Here is a 19346-nt window from a genome sequence, read left to right as displayed (position 1 = left end):
ATACATGCTTAGCTTCTCAGGTAGACTGAGGTACAACAATAGGCTTGATTACCCTCCTCCCAAGGAGAGTGGGAGTGCCCTAGTTAAGCCTGGCAGACAGCTTACTCTATGGCATTTAACCCCTTCATGCATTACTTAGACTTAAACATATTGGCTATATGAGGCTGGTTATCCCACATTTTTCATCCAAAGGATTCCCCCACAGGAACCATTTTCAGCCCCTCCCCCTTTTCTGGCAGAAACCTCACAGAGGCATGCAATAAGCTGTAAGGAAGTGGTTGGTGTGTGTTTGAGTTTTGGAAGCAAATATCTATATGTCTGTACCTGGAACATGGCTTGTTGCTTCCATGGTCTGTATATCAGCTGGCAGTTTTTTGTGGGCTAGATTTGGCTTGGGGGCTGTCAGTTGCTGACCATTGCCTTAAAGCCAGGGCAAGGACAGGGGGGAACCAAAGGACACTGGGAAATGTGGCAGGATCTCTTGCAGGGTCAGAGAAGGAGTGGTGGTGCATGTAGGTTTAGAGCAAGGGAAACAGCAAAGCAGGCAATTACTGCAGACATGGAGGGAGGGGGAAGGAATACCTGGCATTCCACAGCCAAGGCCCTTGGGGCTGGAATCTGTGATTTACCTTCTTCCCCTCTGAACTGCCATGTAATTTTGAGTTCTCTTCCCTCCTCCACACCTTGCCTACTTCCAGCTATTATGTCCTGCCCTTCAAGCTGTTCTTGGTCACTTGCAGGCAGCCTACATATTGAACATTCATTATTATTCATTTGCACAAAGGTTCTGGGGACCTCCTACAATGGGAGCTATTTACTGAGCATTCATTCTGATTTGTCTGCAGGGAATCTATACAATTGCTCAAGTCCACACCATAAATTTAAAGCTCTGTTAGACCACTTGAAGAACCATGACTTCCTGCAAAGAATCCTGGGCACTGTAGTTCGTTAAGGGTGCTGAAAACCCTACTCACATCACAGAGCTACAATTCCCAAAGTGGTTTAACAGCTCTGTGAGGGAACAAGGGGTCTCCTAACAACTCTCAGCACCCTTAACAAACTACAGTTCCCAGTATTCTTTGAGAGAAGCCATGGCTCTTAAAGTGGTAAGGTAAAGGAACCCCTGACCATTAGGGCCAGTCGTGACCGAATCTGGGGTTGCGGAGCTCATCTCGCTTTATTGGCCGAGGGAGCTGGCGTACAGCTTCCGGGTCATGTGGCCAGCATGACTAAGCCACTTCTGGCGAACCAGAGCAGCGCACGGAAACGCCGTTTACCTTCCTGCCGGAGCGGTACCTATTTATCTATTTGCACTTTGACATGCTTTCGAACTGCTAGGTTGGCAGGAGCAGGGACCGAGCAACGGGAGCTCACCCCGTCGTGGGGATTCAAACTGCCAACCTTCTGATCGGCAAGTCCTAGGCTCTGTGGTTTAACCCACAGCGCCACCCGTATCCCCTTAAAGTGGTATAATGATGCATAAAATGTGTGTTGTGAATGTCACCATTAAGCAATTGTTATCCCACATTTCCCAGTGTATTTCCCTGTTACTCTCATTATTTATTATTTTTTAAGCCTGAGCACCAAATCCATCTTAACTGCATGGCGTGAATTTCCCACTATGCAGCTGATTCCCACCTGCAAAATTATCAGCCGTCTGGAAGTGCCCTGTTCTCACAGACACCCTCATCTTCTGCTTTCCACTTTATGCAGGAGCTAAAAGCATGTACCAAGTTCTTCTCAGGAAAGGTGCAAAATAGTGTCTTCTGCATACATTAGGCATAGCTACCATATTTGGAGTGTGCAAGTGACAGAATCCAGGAGTTCTGATTCTCAGTCCTGGCCTCTGCCCTAACTCCACCAGATGCACTGTGTCAAGAGTTGCCTTCACAGTATAATTAACTGGGTGATTCAGCCAGACGTTACAGACAAAAGTCACATCCACACCAAACATTTAAAGCACATGTCTATCCCTGAAGAATTTATCCCCAACACCCTTAACAAACTACATTTCACAAGATTCTTTGAAGGAAACCATGTGCTTTATATATACTTTAAGTATAGATATAGCTCAGAGAGAATCTATAACATCTCATCAGAGACCTTCTACATTTACAGGTTTTCAACTTCACCTCTATTCTCTTCCAGCCCACAGTCTTGGGATAGTGAGGAAACCTTAAGTGTCGATCTGTATTTGGCCCACATAATGGTTAGCCTGAACGCAATGTAGACAAGGTCTAGAAGTCTCTTTCTGGCTTTTCCAATAACAGGCTCAACTCCCTTCCAAATTTACCATCAAGGGTCGAAAGCGAAGGTTGGAGAGTGCTTCTATGAAGGGCGAGAATGGATGCCCAAGTTGTTTTTCTCTCTGGGATTTGCCTCTGTTGTGGATTGCAATAGATTTCCTGGCCCAAAGAATTTGACCTGGGACCTAAACTCCTCTAGGGGGTATGTAGGTTCCCCCCATTCCTCGGCTGGTTTTTCAGGTCCCATCTGCCTCCGCCCAGTTTGCGCTTCAGAGAGCGTTGCTAGGCACCCCCATCCCCATGGAACTCCTTCCGCCGGCACCTGCTGGCAATGGGAATAATCAAACCCTCCTCCCCTAATCAGGCTCATTTCTCTCTCATCTCTATCAACACATCCTCTTCCCTCTCCCTTTAGTAATGCCCTCCCCTGCAGCCCCCTTCCATGAGGTTGGGGGGGGGGGACACCAGGAACCGTGGGAACCATTCCTGCTGTGTGTGGCATGCACACAGGATGGGGAGGGGGACAGGAATAGCTCATGCTTGGGCAGCAATTCCTAACAATAAGGCTGTAGCATGAAAAGAGGCATTTGCACTAGTCTGGGAAATCTGGGCATGGGGTGGGGGAAGGGAACTCTTTAGCACAGGGAAGGGAATTGGATTTTCCTAACTCTGTGCAGTACTGTTTTCCCATTTTTATTTTTGAAGGGCAACCTTATAAGTGAGCATGTTCCCATCTTTCCCACCTGCTCTGATTCTGTTTTTTTACATTTGTGGTTGAAATAGAAGGTTGCTTAAGCAGAAGGAAGGAAGGTAGTGAGAATGGTCATTCAGAAGCCCAATGTACACAAGACATTTGAAATCCTTCCAAATATACAATGCACAACTATAATCGCTCACAAATATTATCTTCTGGCGTGATATTTTCTTAATACAAGAAGGGTGTTGGCTTCCTGTGCCTTTGAACAGAGTATTTTTTTCCCTTCTCAAGGTCAGTTTATACTGAGCCTTCCTGGGGAGAAGGTCGTATGAAGAACATCGGAAGCTGCTTTAGACTGAGTCAGACCTTTGGTCCATATCGCTCAGTATTGTTTTGCGGTGACTGGCATCAGATTTCCAGGATCTCAAAGGGGTCTTTCCCAGACCTGCTGCTGGAGATGCCAGGAATTGAATCTGTGTTCCAGCACTGATCTGCAGAGTCTCTCAAAAAATGAATCTGTTATATATATAGTGGTACCTCGGGTTACATACGCTTCAGGTTACATACGCTTCAGGTTACAGACTTCGCTAACCCAGAAATAGTACCTCAGGTTAAGAACTTTGCTTCAGGATGAGAAGAGAAATCGTGCAGCGGCGACGCGGCGGCAGCAGGAGGCCCCATTAGCTAAAGTGGTGCTTCATGTTAAGAACAGATTCAGGTTAAGAACGGACCTCCAGAACAAATTAAGTACTTAACCCAAGGTACCATTGTACTAGGACTGTTTATCCATCATGCCCAGTATTGCTTACTTCCTCTGACTGGAAGCAGCTCACCGGGTCTCAGGCAGAAAGTGGTCTTTCCTATCATCGGAATAATTTTAACTAGAGATTAAAGTTGGGACCAGTGTGCTCTGCCGCTGAATTATGGCTCTTCCCTTTTAATTAATTAAATTTATATACCACATTTCATCCAAATTTAATTACCACACTTTATCCAAAGATTACAGTGCAGTTTACAACATAAAAACACAAAATGCTAACAACTACAATATAACCCCACCCCACAAATATTTAAAAGGCCAAAGACTGCTTAACGGCCAAAGACCTGGTTGAAGAATGTTTTCCCTTTGCAGCCTTTAGGTGTCTCCCACAAGGAGGCAAGGAACCTGCTGACTACAGTGGTACCTCGGGGTTACGTACTTAATTCGTTCCGGAGGTCTGTACTTAACATGAAACTGTTCTTAACCTGAAACACCACTTTAGCTAATGGGGCATCTTGCTGCTGCCGCACCGCCGGAGCACGATTTCTGTTCTCATCCTGAAGCAAAGTTCTTAACCTGAAGCACTATTTCTGGGTTAGTGGGGTCTGTAACCTGAAGCGTATGTAACATGAAGTGTATGTAACCCAAGGTACCACTGTATTTCTGATTCTGTAGGCGTTGTTACAGTATTCTGTTAGATGGCCAACCACGCCTTCCCCACCCCCCAGGCCGCCACCAGGTCATTTTGTAAAAATTAAAGGATTTAGTGGATTCTCATGGACTGGAAGGTTGCACCCAAACTGAAGAACTACATGACTCATATTGGTCAACCAATTCAATCTAGAAGGTTCATGTTCATGGGCACTATCTGGTACCCAATAAATCGGTACTCTCTAAGTATTAGCTCAATAAAGTATTATTACTTGACAATGTGATGTGCAATGTTTAAATTATGCATCCTCATCAATAGGTTAATGAAATGAGCAAGCTGCTAGGCCTCCCTTTTGCATTGTCCTAGACCAAGGTTCACAATGACCCACTATGTGAAAATATAATGGGAATCTGTGGCCCTCAATGTTGTCAGAGTGAGACACCATCTCCCATCAGCCTCAGACAGGTAATAATCAGAGGTGATGGGAGTGATGGTTCACCAACATCTGGGGGGGGGGCACCAGTTCCCCATCCCTGCACAACACAAGACCATATTTGGTATAAATCATGTGTGCTGTGTTTCTTTTACAGTTCACTGACTCATGTTTTTTACATAGTTTTGTAGTGCCTGTGGTTGACTATATTTACAGGCCGTTGCCTTTGGGGGTCTTTCCTTTAGAGTTCAGTGTTTCTCCTGTACTGTAGCAAAGGAAAAGATGCAACTGCCTCACCAGAGATGACCCTGGAGGCATCATTAGAGCAAACTTTCAGGGCTGGATCTTGGGTTCGCTATGTATGCCTTGTATGTAAGATGTGGTCCAAAGCTCAGGAAAGCAACCTCAGAACACTGGTATGTTTGGGCCACCCTAAATGGTCTTACTGGGCAGTCAAACATTGGACAATAAAGTATGTTATTTCGCTAACTTCAAAATGCGGTGAGTCAGCCCTGCGGCGCTCTGGGGGCTCAGACCTTTCCTGACAGCCCCACTTTCTCAAAACCCACTGTGTCATAAAGAGTAGAGATGCATCAGGGAGGGGGGGGGGGAGGTTGGAGAAAGAGACTTTCTTCGATTCTGCGCCCATTGAAGGAGGCAAGAGATGTGCCGCGCTGCTCCTGTGAGCTGCACTCCTGGAAGCTACATCCTGGGCTGTGTTGTGCAAGAGCTGCCCCATCCCATCTCCGCCAGATGCCAAAGTCAGCCTGGCGCCATCCTGTCTTTTAAGAGGAGCTCGATCAGGTGGGTCGCCCGGTGCGAAGGGTGCGCTGGTGGGAAAGAGCTGGATTCTGGAGGGGGGCTGGCCTGCCCACCTGTCAAGGCGTCTTTCTCGCCTCTCCTCCTCCAGCCGGATCTGCCCCGGGCTCCTTCCAGCACCTCGCACCCCGCCTTCTCCGGCTCCGCTGCCAGGGACCCCCCTCTCCTGGCCTCCTGCAGGTGCCGCCCTCCTCCTCGCTGGGGAGAGGCCAAAGGTGCGGCTGGGCCCGCCTGGCACGAGAGGGGGCGGTTGTGACACACAATCCTGGCGCAGGTAAAAGACCTCTCTCAGCTCCTCCGGACTCCGGACTTTGCCCCCGGACTTTGCCTCCGGATTCTCCCCCCCCCCCGCCCAAGGCTATGGGGCAGATCTGGAGGAGCGCCCCATAGAAGGCAAGGAGGGATCAAAGACACGGGCGCAGGGCTGAGACCCCCAGCTGGGGAAGGTCTCCCCCCCCCGCCCATCTGCTGGGAGTCCCTCCTGCTCGGGGAAGGAGGGGGCGCCACGCCGCCTCGGCAGCGCTTCCCTCTTGGGCTCCGGGAGCAGCGAAGGGGTTAAGGCGTCCCGCCCGTCTCGGGAGAGGCGGCTCTGCCGCTCGGGCTCCAGGAGGCAGAGCAGCAACTTGCACGCGGCGGCGGCGGCGGCTTTGCCCGGCGGGGCGACGTGCAGCCGCTTCCCTTTCCCTCCGCGCAGGGACACAAGCCCGGACCCGGCGGCTGGGGGGGCGGCGGGCAGCGATGCGCCTCTTCCCTGCGCGGCGAGCGGCTCCCCTCCGGAGGAACAGCACCACCCAGAAAGTTTCGTGCGCGCCGGCGGGGGGACGCGCCGGCGGGCTCTGAGCCGCCGCGTGGGTCGGGAACCGGGAGCAGCGCGGGCGAGGGGCGGTGAGTGGCCCTGGCCACGATCCTGGCCCTGCTCCTTCGCCCCTTCTGTGTCCCAGGCAGTGGCGTAGCGTGGGTTGTCAGCACCCGGGGCAAGGCAAGTAATTTGCGCCCCCTAACCCGTGGATTTGTGCCCCCTAACCCTACTCCTAACCCTAACCCCCAGATGTTGCGCCCGGTGCGGCCGGGCCCCCCTGCACCCCCCACGCTACGCCACTGGTCCCAGGAACACCCCGCCAGCCTCCACTGCAATCCTCGCTTGCAACCTTCCTCCTCTCCACTCCTGTTATTTATTTTTCCTCTGAAGCTGGGGGCGGGGGGGGGGGAGCACACTTTGCGCCGCTTCTACTTCGCTTCTCGCTTTGGCTCTGCGCGCCTTTACCCACAAGACGTCCCGCGGGCGCTTGAGTAGGACTCGCTCCCGGGGCGGCGCGCGCTGGGGTTGCAGCTTTGGTCTGAGATGCCGCCGCTTGTGGGGTGAGGGCCGGGCAGCACATCACGGGAGGCTTCTGTCCTGCTCAAAACACCAGCGTGGCGGATCTGGGCGCGGGGGGCGCGGACCAGGGCTGGCCCCCGAGGGGGACACGGAGTTCCTGCGTGTCGAGGGAGAGCGCGAGAGAGGTGGCCCAACATGCAAAGCACGGGCCCTGGATTCCGGGGGGGGGGGGGGCGAGCCAAGCCCCTCTGGCCCCCGGGGCCCTTTGGGACTCCATGTCCCAGCATGCCCCGCTTCGCTCAGCTGCACCTGGCTCAGGTATGGAAGCGACAGGTTGCGGCACGTCGGCGGAACGAGGGACGGGACAGGGCAGAGCCGAAGGGACGCGACTGGCAGGCGGATCAAAGCGCCCCGCCCGAGCCCCGCTGGCAGGGAGGGGGAGCTGCGTGTGCTGGCCGGGCGCGCGGAGGGGGTGCTGCTGCTGCTGCTGCTGGCATTGTCCCCTGGCACCTGTTCCGTGGCATGGGGAAGATTAGAGCCCGGCTGGGGCTCGGGGAGGGGTTGCTGCCGTTCCTGCCCCCTTGGGCTGAGAGTGATGGCGTCAGGAGGCCGCCGCAACATCGCTGCCCTCTCCAGAATGAAGGGGGCCGGCCCAAGGCAGGGGGCGCCGGCAGGGGGCGCCATCTCCCGGGGTCCAGAAGCAGTCCAATGAGGTAGAGGTTTTTTTTTGGGGGGGTGGGGGTGCGGTGGGCTGGGATCCAGCCCCCATTTGGGGACTCCCAGCCCGCGCCCCCCGACTTCAAAGTGCCGCAAGAATGGCGAGGGGGGAGCGGGCAGGCCAGGCGGGCAGAGGGAGAGCGAGCCTTTGAAGTGCCCAGGAGCCGCGGCCCCGCTCGGGTTACAGCGCCTTGGCCGGGCGCCGGGGGGGGGGCGGGCGAGCGAGGCTGCGCCTTTGATCTGGCGCCCTCGGCCGCAGCGCCCTCTAGGCCTCTCCCCGCCAAGCGCCCAGAGGCGCGCGCGTATCCCTCGCCCGGTGCCCCAGAGCCCGGCAGAAGGAGGGCGCGCCTCCAGGTCTCTCTCTCTTCCCGCCCCAGGTGTCCCGAGGACTCCCTCGGCCATGGCGCCCTGGGCACCCCTGCTGCTGCTGCTGCTGCTGCTCCGCTGCTGCCGGGGCCAGAGCAGCCTCGCCGGCGCTCCCCGGGTCTACCTAACCTACAAAGGTAAGAAGAAGAAGAAGAAGAGGGCCTTCCAGGTGGGACTCAGGTGAGGCCCAGGGCTGGCGGGGGGGGGGGAGGAGGACAAGGCCCTGTGGGCGTCGCCTTCCAGGTGGGCACGGAAGGGTAGCGGGAGGTGTGGCACCACCGGGCAGTGCCGGCGCCGGGCTATTTTGCCCCCTGGGCAAGGCTAAGTACTCGGCACCCCGCCTCCCAAATTGCTAACTTCACTCTCCAGAAACATATGTCTTGTAGACATAAGATTCTTCAAAATATAAAAGAAAGCATTATCAGGAATTTATAAGGTGTAACAAAAAGTAATCTGTATCAAATCGTGCCCCTCGGAGGTCTGCACCTGAGGCAGCTGCCTAGTTGGTCTAATGATAGTGCCGGCTCTGGTACTGGGGCAACTCTGGGAAGGGGCGCTGCTTAGAACTGAGAACTCTTATGGAGGGGTGTGTGATTTTCATTGCGTTGTATCCAGTGTTAGTCCTGCTCAGAGCAGACCTGCTGAAATTGATGGACATTACTAACTTGGGTCCATTCATTTCAATGGGTCTACTTTGAGTAGAACTTAGTTGGCTACAGCCCATTGCATTTTTATTTTATTTTATTGATATCCTGTCTCGAGGTTCAAGGCAATGCATTGCACACAGTTCTGGTTCCCCTCCTTTTTATCCTCTCAACAACTCTGTGAGGTAGGGTTAGGGAAAGAGGTAATGACTAGACAACCAGTGAACTTCGCAGCTGAGCAGAGATTTTAATCAATCTCTCCTTAGTCCAACACTAACCATTACACAACACTGTCTTTCCATACTAAAATGTGTATGTTTGCTTCTGTCAGCCAACCTAATATGGGGTTCTCATGGCAGCAGGCAGCACCAAAAGATCAGCATAGTTAGGGCTGTCAGCTGGTGAAAGAAACCAGTAAGCTGATTAAGCCATGCAAGATTTTTAATCAATTGAGCAACTGACTGTATCTGCATTGGTTTGCATATGAATAAAACTACAGTTCTGAGGCAGGAGTGTAGCATTCTTCAATAGTGGGTGCATGTGGGTGTCCCCACCCCAGAAGTGGCATTCCCTCCTTGGGAGAAAGTTGGAAGGGGGTGATTCCTCTCATCTGAATGTGCTTGCTGCCTGTGAATTCAAAAACATGTGCATGGGTAAAAGCTAGTGAATTATTTTAAATCTGCTGCCCTGTAATATCTACAAGATTTTGAATTGCTCTGTCTCACTGATTGGCTAAACCTTTCAGCCCTACTAATAATAATAGTGCATTATTACTGTGCAGGAGCCTGGTCATAGCTGTCAACTTTTCCCTTTTCTTGCAAGGAGTCCTATTCGGAATAAGGGAATTTCCCTTTAAAAAAGGGAAACGTTGACAGCTATGAGCCTGGTGGAGGGGGTGTTTGGGGAGAGAGATCTTTCACTCCTTGAATTTGCACTTGAGTTCATCTTGAGGATCGCCACACGTGGCTTTCTCTATAATGTTCACTTGTTGTGCTTGTACTCCAAGCTCCTTGGAATTGTTTGAAGTCATAGCCATTCATTGAGGAGGAGGAGATTGTGTGTTGATCAGTCAGAGGGCAGGCTGTATGTGAGTAAGCAGTGACATGAAAGGAAAGAAGAAAAACAGGGGCAGATTCACAGGTGCTTGTGGCAGTGGTGGACAAGGGCTTTGGGTTGTGTGTGTAAAATGTAGGCATTTCACAACTCTAGCATGACGCAAGGCCACTTGGGCTAGAGAGATATACAATTGGCTCTAAAACTTCCTGCATGATGTTGGGCCGGTCACTATCTCTGATCCTAGCCCACCTCACAGGGAGACCGTGAGGATATAATGGGTGCTGTGTGCTGCTGTGAGCTGCTCAAACAAAGGTGGACTATAAATGTTGATATCTGCCCATCTGCAAGTGGAGGAGGACATGAAGATGCCCTTTTTGCATGCGGATGAGGCCCGTAAAGAACGACACCACATTTATCACCTTGAAAGTTGGCTGATACAAGGAAGCATGGATGTTCCTTTATGAGAACCACATAACCCACAGTAGGGTATTCTAGAACAGGCATGTCCAACAGGTAGATCTTGATCTACTGGTAGATGGTGGGGTGTACCTGGTAGATCCTGGTAGATCTTTGGCCTCTCAGTGATCTCCCCCCCCCCGCCCTGAAAAAAGGGGGAAAAACAACTGTGGCTCAACAACTTTGCCTTTCCCAAAAAAGCTCAACAACTTTGGTCCATCCAATGACAATGGGTAGATCACTGCCAGTTTTTCTATATACTGTGAGTAGATTGCAGTCTATTGGGAGCTGGACGTTCCTGTTCCAGAGAATAGGTACCCTTTTCTACCTATGTTTATGCTTGTGCAGTGGGTCCCTCCACAGGGCAACAAGAAAAGGTCTCCTGTCACATCAGGAAATTTGTTTGTTGGTATCTGACCGATGGCCTGGATTTTTTTTTTGCTTGGAATTCTGGCAACAGCAGCCAGCCAGAATCCTCAGAGAGATTTGCAAGCACAGTCTGATGCCCATTTCCATCCCTCATTGTTAAGCCTTCTGATGTGGTAGCCAGAGAGATGCTGTTTTCCTTTATGGTGGCTGTGTTTTTGGCTATTATGCCTAGAAGCCACCAGCGAATTCTGTTTTCCTTACATTCATCTAATTGTGATTTTTTTAAAAATTGCTTTTGCTCATTGTAGCAGCCGCACCACCATGTGGCAATAAGTTCCATAGTCACCACATAATCATGCAGCCTTATTCCGGCAGCTGTATGTGTGTAGTCTCACAATAAGCAACACCTTTTCGTGTGCTGGCAAGTGTGCGAGCAGTTGGTTACACTTAAATGGGAACGTTTAGCCACAAGCAGATCTTTGGACAGGGATCGTCAACTATATATGTGAACTATAAAGCCATTCACACATAAGGAAAAGTGAACACATTCCCACAATGGTTGCCATGAGTTGTATGTATATAAGCAGCATTTTGTGCCATGTGTAGGACAGCATGAGTGGGCCATGCAGTCAATGTGCGCAGGGCCAAGTCTGCTTGTGTGGGTTTCTCTCCCTGACGGCGTCCTATGCAGCAAATCATGTCAATTCATGTGCCAATGACACCTGTGAATTTGGCACAAGCGTCACCTTCAAGGCATGCCCTTGCATGCTGAGATACCGCCAGAAGGCAGGAAAATCGCCTAGACTGTGTTCTTACTGTGCAAAGTGCCTTACTACAGGTGTATTTTTTTTCCAGTTGCACAAATGCATGCCATTGTATGTGTGGGTCCTCTGCTGTCATGTTGGCTCCTGCTGCTAACCTCCCCCCATCCCCAAATTCATCTCCTGTGACCTTGCTGGGTTCCCCCTACACTCTCTGTTCTCGGGGATTCCGGGATCTGGTTACTTGCCAGTCACAGGGGGAAAGGATTTCCCAGAAGGGCTTAAAATACCCAGCATGCCATACAGAGAAGAGGCTGGAACACACTTGGATGATTCCCCTTTTCAAAGCACATTGTTGGGAAAGGGAAGTGAGAGATATCGGGGCAGAGAGGAGATTGTTTAATTGCTGGGGGAGTGCGTGCCACAACCCCCATTACGGGCACCCAACCCTCTGTCCTCTTTGCAGCCCTTTTCCCCTCCTTTCCTTCAGCTAAGGCATTTGGTGCTAGCCCAGCCCTTGAAGTGGATGGGTGTGCATGTGTGTGCAAGAGAGCGAGAGAGAGAGAAACATCCTTGGCCAAAGGACAATTCATTCCTTTTGGCAGCAGCAATCCTGCCTATAAAAGGCAAAGCCCTGAACACCACTCTGCCCAGAGTTTGTGTGTGTGTGCGCGCGCATGAATGCACACATGCATAGACACGTGTGTTTGCCTGTGCCTGTGTGCACCCATAGGACTGCATGTGGTGAGGACGCATGTCATGGATTGCAGGCTTGGGGAGTCAGTGATCTCATGTGGAGCCTGGCCAGCTTATGTTTCATGAAGGCAGGAGGGTGTGCAGTGGAAGTATGGCTGGGCATTACTATTTGGGAACAGTGTGGGGAGAAGAGTGTTCTGCAGTTGCTCTTTGTGAACTGAAGCCGCTTGGTTGCTGCAGCCTAGATTGCACTGTGGGCTTGGCCAGGGTGTGGCAAAGATCTGTGCTGGGGGCGCAATGTTCTTTGTGGCTGTTCAACACGTCTGCCGCATGAAGAGCCCATGCACCTTTACAAAGCGGGTTCTGCTTGTGTGTGCCTTTGATATGGTGGGTTCTCCTGCTGTTGCCCAATGTGGGAAGGTCACTTTTTTGTTCATGTCCAACTGATTGTCTACCCTGTGCCAAGGCATGTAAACAACATTTTATTTTTTAGCGATATAAAGTAGAACCAGTGAGGCCACCCAGTGAGCTTGGGGCAGAGGGGACAGCAAGTTCTATTGCAAGGGTCATTTGCCACTTGTGCTGACTTCCAGAGGCTTGTTAAAGTTCATGGCTTTCCAAAAGTGTTGTAGTCTTGTTGTGCTAACAGTAGTATGTATATGCAGGAAGTGTCAAGGCAGTTTTATTGGGAAAAGAACATAGACCCAACTAGTACAGCATCCTCTTTCCACAGTGGCTAAGCAGATGCCTATGGGAAGCCACAAAGCAGGACCTGAGAGCAAAGGCATTCTCCCCACTTGTGATTCACACCCACTGGCATTTCAGGAGCACCCTGCCTCTGTCTGTGGAGGTAGAACATTGCCTTGGTGGCTCGTAGCTGCTCATAGCCTTCTCCTCCATGAATCTGCCTCAGAAGATTCTAGAAGATTCTGGAAGATTCTGGAAGCCATCCAGGTTGCTGATGACCATCACTGGGTCTTGTTGGAGTAGATTTCATGGCTCAGCTGTGTGGAGAAGAACTTCCTTTTGCCCACCCTGAAGCTTTGAATGTTCAGCTTCATTGGGTGTCCCCAAGTTCTAGTGTTATGTGTGAGAGAAAAACTTTTCTCTGTTCACTTTCTCCTTATGCCATGCTAAATTTTATACACCTCTGCCATGGACAGTGGTACCTCGGGTTACAGACGCTTCAGGTTACAGACTCCGCTAACCCAGAAATAGTACAGTCATACCTCGGGTTGAAGTAGGTTCAAGTTAAGTATTTTCGGGTTGCACTCTGCAGCGACCCAGAAGTAACGGAGCATGTTATTTCTGGGTTTCAGCCGCTCGCGCATGCGCAGACACTCAAACTGATGTCACGTACGTGCACGGAAGTGGCGAAATGTGGCATTCACAGACGCACAGTCACATCTTACGTTTACTTCAGGATGTGAACGGGGTTCCAGAATGGATCCTGTTCGTATCCAGAGGTACCACTTTACCTCGGGTTCAGAACTTTGCTTCAGGATGAGAACAGAAATCGCGCGGCGGCAGCGGGGAGGCCCCATAAGTTAAAGTGGTACCTCAGGTTAAGAACAGTTTCAGGTTAAGAACGGATCTCCAGAACAAATTAAGTTCTTAACCCGAGGTACCACTGTATTCTCTTACTTTCCTTTCTTCTAAACTCAAAGGCCCCTATGTTGCCGCTGTTCCTCACAGGGACTTGCTCCATCTCCCTGATCAGTTTGGTCACCTTTTCTGAACCTCTCCTAGTTCCACCATATTCTTTTTTGAGGTGAGACCACCAGAACTGCACACAGTATTTAAAATGCTGTTGCACCAAAAATTTGTATAAAGGCATAATGATATTGACAGTTTTATTTCAAATTCCTTTCCTAGTGGTTCCTAGCATGAGATTTTGGGGGCGGGGCAGCGGCAGCAACTGTTCCACGCTGTTTTCACAACATCTTAATTGAGCTATCCACTACAACCCCACGGTCAGGTAGTGAGTAGGTTTTCAAACCATTTAAACATGTTTTTCACCGACAGTTATCCAGGGCTAACAACCAAGTGCTTTATTTGAGGAACAATGAAAATAAATTCAGTCAGCTGAAGTCTGGGATGAATGCAATTAGAACCAGTAATCTCCTAAACCCATTCCCACTCAGCTAATCCCCTCTACCCTTCATCCTCTCCTCCCTCCACTGTCAGCCAACAAAATTTGATCATCATCCCAACTGTCAATCCATAACTGCCTCCCACATTTCATGCCCCAACTGATTTCCTCCAAACACTAACCCCAAACGTGGTTCCTTGCAAGAGGATACCTCACCTGGTTCTAATAAATGTCTGGTGACAGTTTTTAATACCTTCTCTGTGTGGAAATAGACAAAAGGAAGTACGCCTTCCCACAGCACATACTCAAACTATGATATTTGCTTCCACAGGATGTGGTGACAGCCACCAATTTAGACGGCTTTGAAAAGGAGATTAGACACATTCATGGCAGATAAGGCTAGCAATGACTACTCGTCATGATAGCAGCTATGTGCTCTGAGCTCCAGTCTTTGCAGGACAACAGCAGGAGAGAGAGCTATTGCACTCATATTTGGTGTGTGGGCTTCTCAGGGACCTCTGGGTGGCCACTGTGACCACAGAATGCTGGCCTAGATGGGCCTCTGGTCTGATCTAGCAAGGCTCTTATTAGTGGCACATCTCTGGTCTGGATATGCATTTCAGGGAGTCTTCCTGCACGCTCCTGACAAAGTTGCCCAAATGCCTGTTGTGTGAATACAGGAAGTGATGCCTGCTTTTGATTTGTTTGGTTTTTGGCTGGTAGAAGTCTCCCTGCACCTTGGCTGTGCAAATTAGGGGCAGCTTTCAAAGTATTCTGTGTATTGTTGTGGTGGAGACACATCTAAAGCACCATCCATTGCCACTGTTGGGCCCAATCAAGGAGAGAAGACGTGAGGGGTTTTCAGAGCCCCAAAAGGTCCTTTTCCTTGCAGATTTGTGTTCCTTAGCAACTGTGCCTTTGTTTACCCAGCAACAGAATCACCACATGAATTTCCCCAGACAGAAAAAACAACAGCACGTTATTTCCAGAGAGATTCCAGATTTATCCCGTGTAAACGTCATAAACACATTCTTCCTCCAAAGTCTCTGGGGTCCCATATAGACAGCCTCCCAAACTGCTGCTGGTATGGCAAGAGCACCCTGTGGTATTTCTCCCCTTCCTGTCAGAGGAGAAAATCAGGGAAGTTGTGCCTTCACCTAACACCTAATAATTAATTATCATAACTGACGGTTTTCCACTGGTAATTATATAACACTCAGTTTTCATGTGGCACAGGTGGGGAGTGTGTGACCCTCCAGATACTGTTGGCCTCCAACTCCCATCAGCTCCAGCCAGAATGGCCAAAGGCAAAGGATGCTGGGAGTCCAACAACATCCAGAGGGTTACAAGTTTACCGCCACCACCTCCTTTATGACTGAAAAACTCTCCCATGCCCTCTCAGGTTGCTGCTTATAATGCCTAAGAAATAATCCAGTATTGCTTGGTTGTGTGTATATCCCTGAAAGGGGTCCCCAGCACTGCTGGTGTATGCAGTGTTATATAATGGTCATTGTATACATCGGATCTGGGTATGCGTGACACACCCTGCCCTGGGCATCCTGCCATGGGGCTGCCTGACATTTATTGCAGGGTGGGGAATGATAGTCTCCCACCTGCCATGTGTTAATGCTTGGGGAATTCCACCAGGTTCTCCGGGTTCTGTCTCCAGCGTTCAGACTCAGTCGGTCGGCTGAATTGGAGCAGAAGGAACAGAGGAGAGGGCCCTGGAGTCCTGCTCCTGCACTTAGTTTTGTTCCTTTCATTTTAATTGGATCTCAATTCCTCATCCCACTCAGGCTCCTTTCCCTCCCCGCTCCCCACCTGTCTCCCTCTCTGAGCTCCCCGGAAATCTGCTCTTCTGTCCACTTGTCCACAGGGATTAGGCCAATTTCTGTCCCTGGTCTCTGAATTCTTGCCCAGACTTGGCTGCAGAAAGTAGCTGGGCAAAGAGGCTGGTTGTCCTCTGGCCACATCCCCAAGGTCACCGCAGGTGGGAAGCTCACCAGGCCACCCTCTGATCTTCGCCTCTGGAATGTGGCCAGGGGGATTGCTGGGGGATTTAGGCTCTTTGCTGTACCAGCCGCTGAGCGCCCTCCCCCCACCACCCACGTCGGCTCCGCCTTAGCCACTTCATGGGACCAAAATACCCCCTGAGCTCAGCTCAGCTCGGCCTGAGCCCAGACCAGGGATCACATAGATTAGCTTGCTCCCGCTGCTGCCCATGCGGAAGGCAGCAAGAAAGAAGGGGGATGAGGACGCTTGAGACTTGCCCTCCTTTTGGAGGCCAGTGGGCTGAGGGAGTGGGCTGGCTTGTGGTTGACCCTTGACTCCAAGGATGTCTGTCTCTCCCCAGAACTCCTGGAGACACGCACTGCCCGCCCTTTCAGCTTTTCCTTCAACACAAGCGATTATCGGATCCTGCTGATGGACCAAGACCAGGAGCGGCTCTACCTGGGGGCACGAGACTTCCTGGTGGCCTTGGATCTTCACAATATCAACAAGGAGCCACTCATTGTAAGCCCTGCTGCAGAGGGCCTCAAGGAGAGTTGCGCTGGGTCAGAACGAAAGGGGCCACATTGCCCAGCATTTATGGGGTTGGGCTGTGGTCCGCTGGATGCGTCCAGAAAAGGCTGGGTTTGGTTGGTGGGGGTGGGAGGAGGTGAAGAAGAACATGGGATAGGCTGGAGCAGAGGCAGCCAGGGAGATGGGCACCCTGGATTCTTGGCCAAGCTTCAGAAGGCAGCTAACAGCAAGTGCGTGAAGGCTTGGCATGGAGGGGAAAATACCTCCAGTCTCTCAAAGCCAATCCTCTTCCTGTTCATCTCTCTCTGCACAGATTCATTGGCCAGCACTTCCCAGCCACCAGAATGAGTGTCGCCTGGCAGGGAAGGGGCAGAGGGTGAGTCGTAGTTGCTGCTCCATCACTCTCTTATTATCACCCTAGGTATCACCTCACAACAGCTAGTGGGTTTTTTGGTCTAAATGCCCCAAATCCCTGTGGAAAGACCATTTGTCAATGTGGCTATGGCTGTCCCTGAATCCATCCGACGCCTTATTTTAGTTTCTTGCATTTATATCCCGCTTTTCTTCCATTGTGGAACCTGAGGTGGTATGCATGTGGCTCCCAGGCCCAGACTCGCTTACCTTCAACCAGATGATGTGCATTCAGGCAATACCCCTTCAGGCAATACTCCTGGGTTTTCTTGTGTACCTCTAAGAACAATATTACAAAAAAAGCAAACAAATCTGTCACCTCCATGACATCATCTTTGCTATCCATTGATCCTGCATAGCCTGTTTCTGAGCTGTTGTGTTTCTAACAACACTACCCAATCTGAAAGTTAATCTCTGAGCAATGCTCCCCACCAGAAGTCAGCTCCCCTTCCTCTTTATTTTTTGGGGAAGGGACAGGGTAAGAAAATGGGGGTTGAACCAACGTCTGGCTGCCAGGAGGATGTCTGCCAGCTCATGCCCTGTTTCCTCTTTACCCTCCAGGGCGAATGTTTCAACTACATCCGGCTTATGCAGCCCTTGAACCGCACTCACCTGTACGTGTGTGGAACAGGGGCCTACCACCCAGTCTGTGCCCTCGTCAACCGTGGCTGGCGCTCAGAAGTAAGCAGAGAACCTGGATTGCTTCCCGCTGGGAGGAGAGCCACTGCTCAGTGGTAGAGTCATGCTTTGTATGCCCAAAGGCCCAGGTTCAATCCTTGGCATCTCCAGGCAGAGCTGGGAAGGATCCCAGTCGGAAACCCTGGAGTGCCACTGCCAGTCAGTGTAACTCAGGTGTGGGCAACCTATGGCCCCTCACAGATATTGCTGGGCTACAGCTCTAATATCCCTGATCATTGGACATGGAGGCTGAGACTGATGAGTGTTGGCAGCCAACAACATCTAGAGACCCACAGGTTTCCCTGTTGTTGACCATAGTGAGTTAGAACACAAGAGGAGCCTGCTGGATCAGGCACATGACCCATCTAGTCCACCTTCCTGTTCTCCCAGTGGCCAACCAGATGCTTGTGGGAAACTTGCAAGTGGGATTCGAACACAAAAGTATCATCCCCTCCTGTAGTTTCCTGCCAGTGGAGTTGAGAAACATTGATGCCTCCAGCTGTGGAGACAGAACATAGCCGTCATGGCCAAGAGCCATTGATAGCCATCTCCGCCATGAATTTTTCTGATTCTCTTTTAAAGCCTTCCAAATTAGAGGGACCAATAGTACGCTGGACAAATGTACGCTACATACATCCTATACCGCTAAAAAACATTCTGGGTTCTATAGTTTGCTCAGGATTGTTAAGCGTTGTAACTCTGTGAGGGGTGAACTACAGTGCCCAGAATACTTTGAGGGAAAGAATGTTCTACAAATGTGCTTTAGTGAGTACACAGCCTTAGTTTAAGGCAGTTACTTGTGTGAGCTTCTGAAGAGAAAGGCTACTTCTGAAAAGGAGAGCAGGTCAAGAGTGGGATTTTGTCCCTCCACAGTTTTGGAAATGAGCTGGGCTTTAGGTTAGGCATTCAAGGTAGGTTTCCATGCTCATATTCATACTCTCTTCTTTTTTCATCCCTTCAAAGGAGTACCTTTTCCGCATGGTGCCTCGTTCACTGGAGCCCGGGAAGGGCAAGTGCCCATATGACCCCCGGCAGCACAGCACGGCTGTGCTTGTCAGTAAGTGACTTTGAGTGAGTTTGCACGTGTCCCTGGATGCAACCCTGCTACCAGATATCTCTATGAAGTACCAGTAGTGCTGTGCATATACATGTATTTGTCTTTTAACTCTTGTTTTTCTTACAAGAGAGCTCTAGATGAGTGTGATCCATCTTGCTTGTCAGCATATAAATGGCCACAGGTTGCCCAGTTGAGCCAGAGACCTTGTCATTGTGTGTTTACAGCCACCATTGTTTGATGACTTGTCTTGCTCTTGCATTTACTAGACATGCTGCATTAGCTAAGCAGCCAGTTAGCGCTAAACAGCTGATTGGCAGGGAACAAGAAGCTGCTGAGGATGTTGCAGGCCAAGAAGATATTTTCCACTGAGGGGCCATGACTTAGTTTCAGAGCACATACTTTGGAAGTATAAGGTCCAATGTTTAACCAGAATTGAAAGGAGATTAAAAAACAGGGTTAGGAGACCCACGTCTAATGTTCTGGATTGCTGTTTCTCAGTTAAGGCAGACAATACTGGAGCAGATAGACCAAAGGTCTACGCTCTTGTATCCAGATCCCTTTCCTTCAGGTTTGCATCGGCTATATGTCTACATAT

General features: G+C 50.6%; 1 protein-coding gene and 1 long non-coding RNA gene across 4 annotated transcripts in view; one reads left to right on the top strand and one right to left on the bottom strand.

Moving 5' to 3' along the window:
* The window catches only part of LOC309332752, a 107679-nt gene that overhangs the window by 4162 nt on the left and 84171 nt on the right, over positions 1–19346 (bottom strand). The window lies entirely within an intron of this gene.
* LOC309332700 (semaphorin-3F-like) overlaps positions 5863–19346 on the top strand; it is a 32865-nt gene continuing 19381 nt past the window's right edge. The window contains exons 1-6 of one of the 3 annotated variants that reach the window (XM_081845824.1): positions 5863–5881; positions 8020–8145; positions 16436–16596; positions 16919–16981; positions 17578–17697; positions 18658–18751. In XM_081845824.1, the coding sequence (XP_081701950.1) occupies positions 8043–8145; positions 16436–16596; positions 16919–16981; positions 17578–17697; positions 18658–18751 (541 nt within the window). In that variant the 5' untranslated portion in view covers positions 5863–5881; positions 8020–8042. Of the gene's footprint in view, positions 5882–6138; positions 6493–7953; positions 8146–16435; positions 16597–16918; positions 16982–17577; positions 17698–18657; positions 18752–19346 lie in introns of those variants that run through there. The other 2 variants (XM_081845826.1, XM_081845825.1) reach the window with 2 other exon arrangements.

This window comes from Podarcis erhardii (genome assembly GCF_964252035.2).
Source record: "Podarcis erhardii genome assembly, chromosome: 17".
NCBI classification, from domain to species: domain Eukaryota; kingdom Metazoa; phylum Chordata; class Lepidosauria; order Squamata; family Lacertidae; genus Podarcis; species Podarcis erhardii.
The sequence above is the reverse complement of the archived record's forward strand: the minus strand, read 5'-3'. Positions and strand labels throughout refer to the sequence as shown.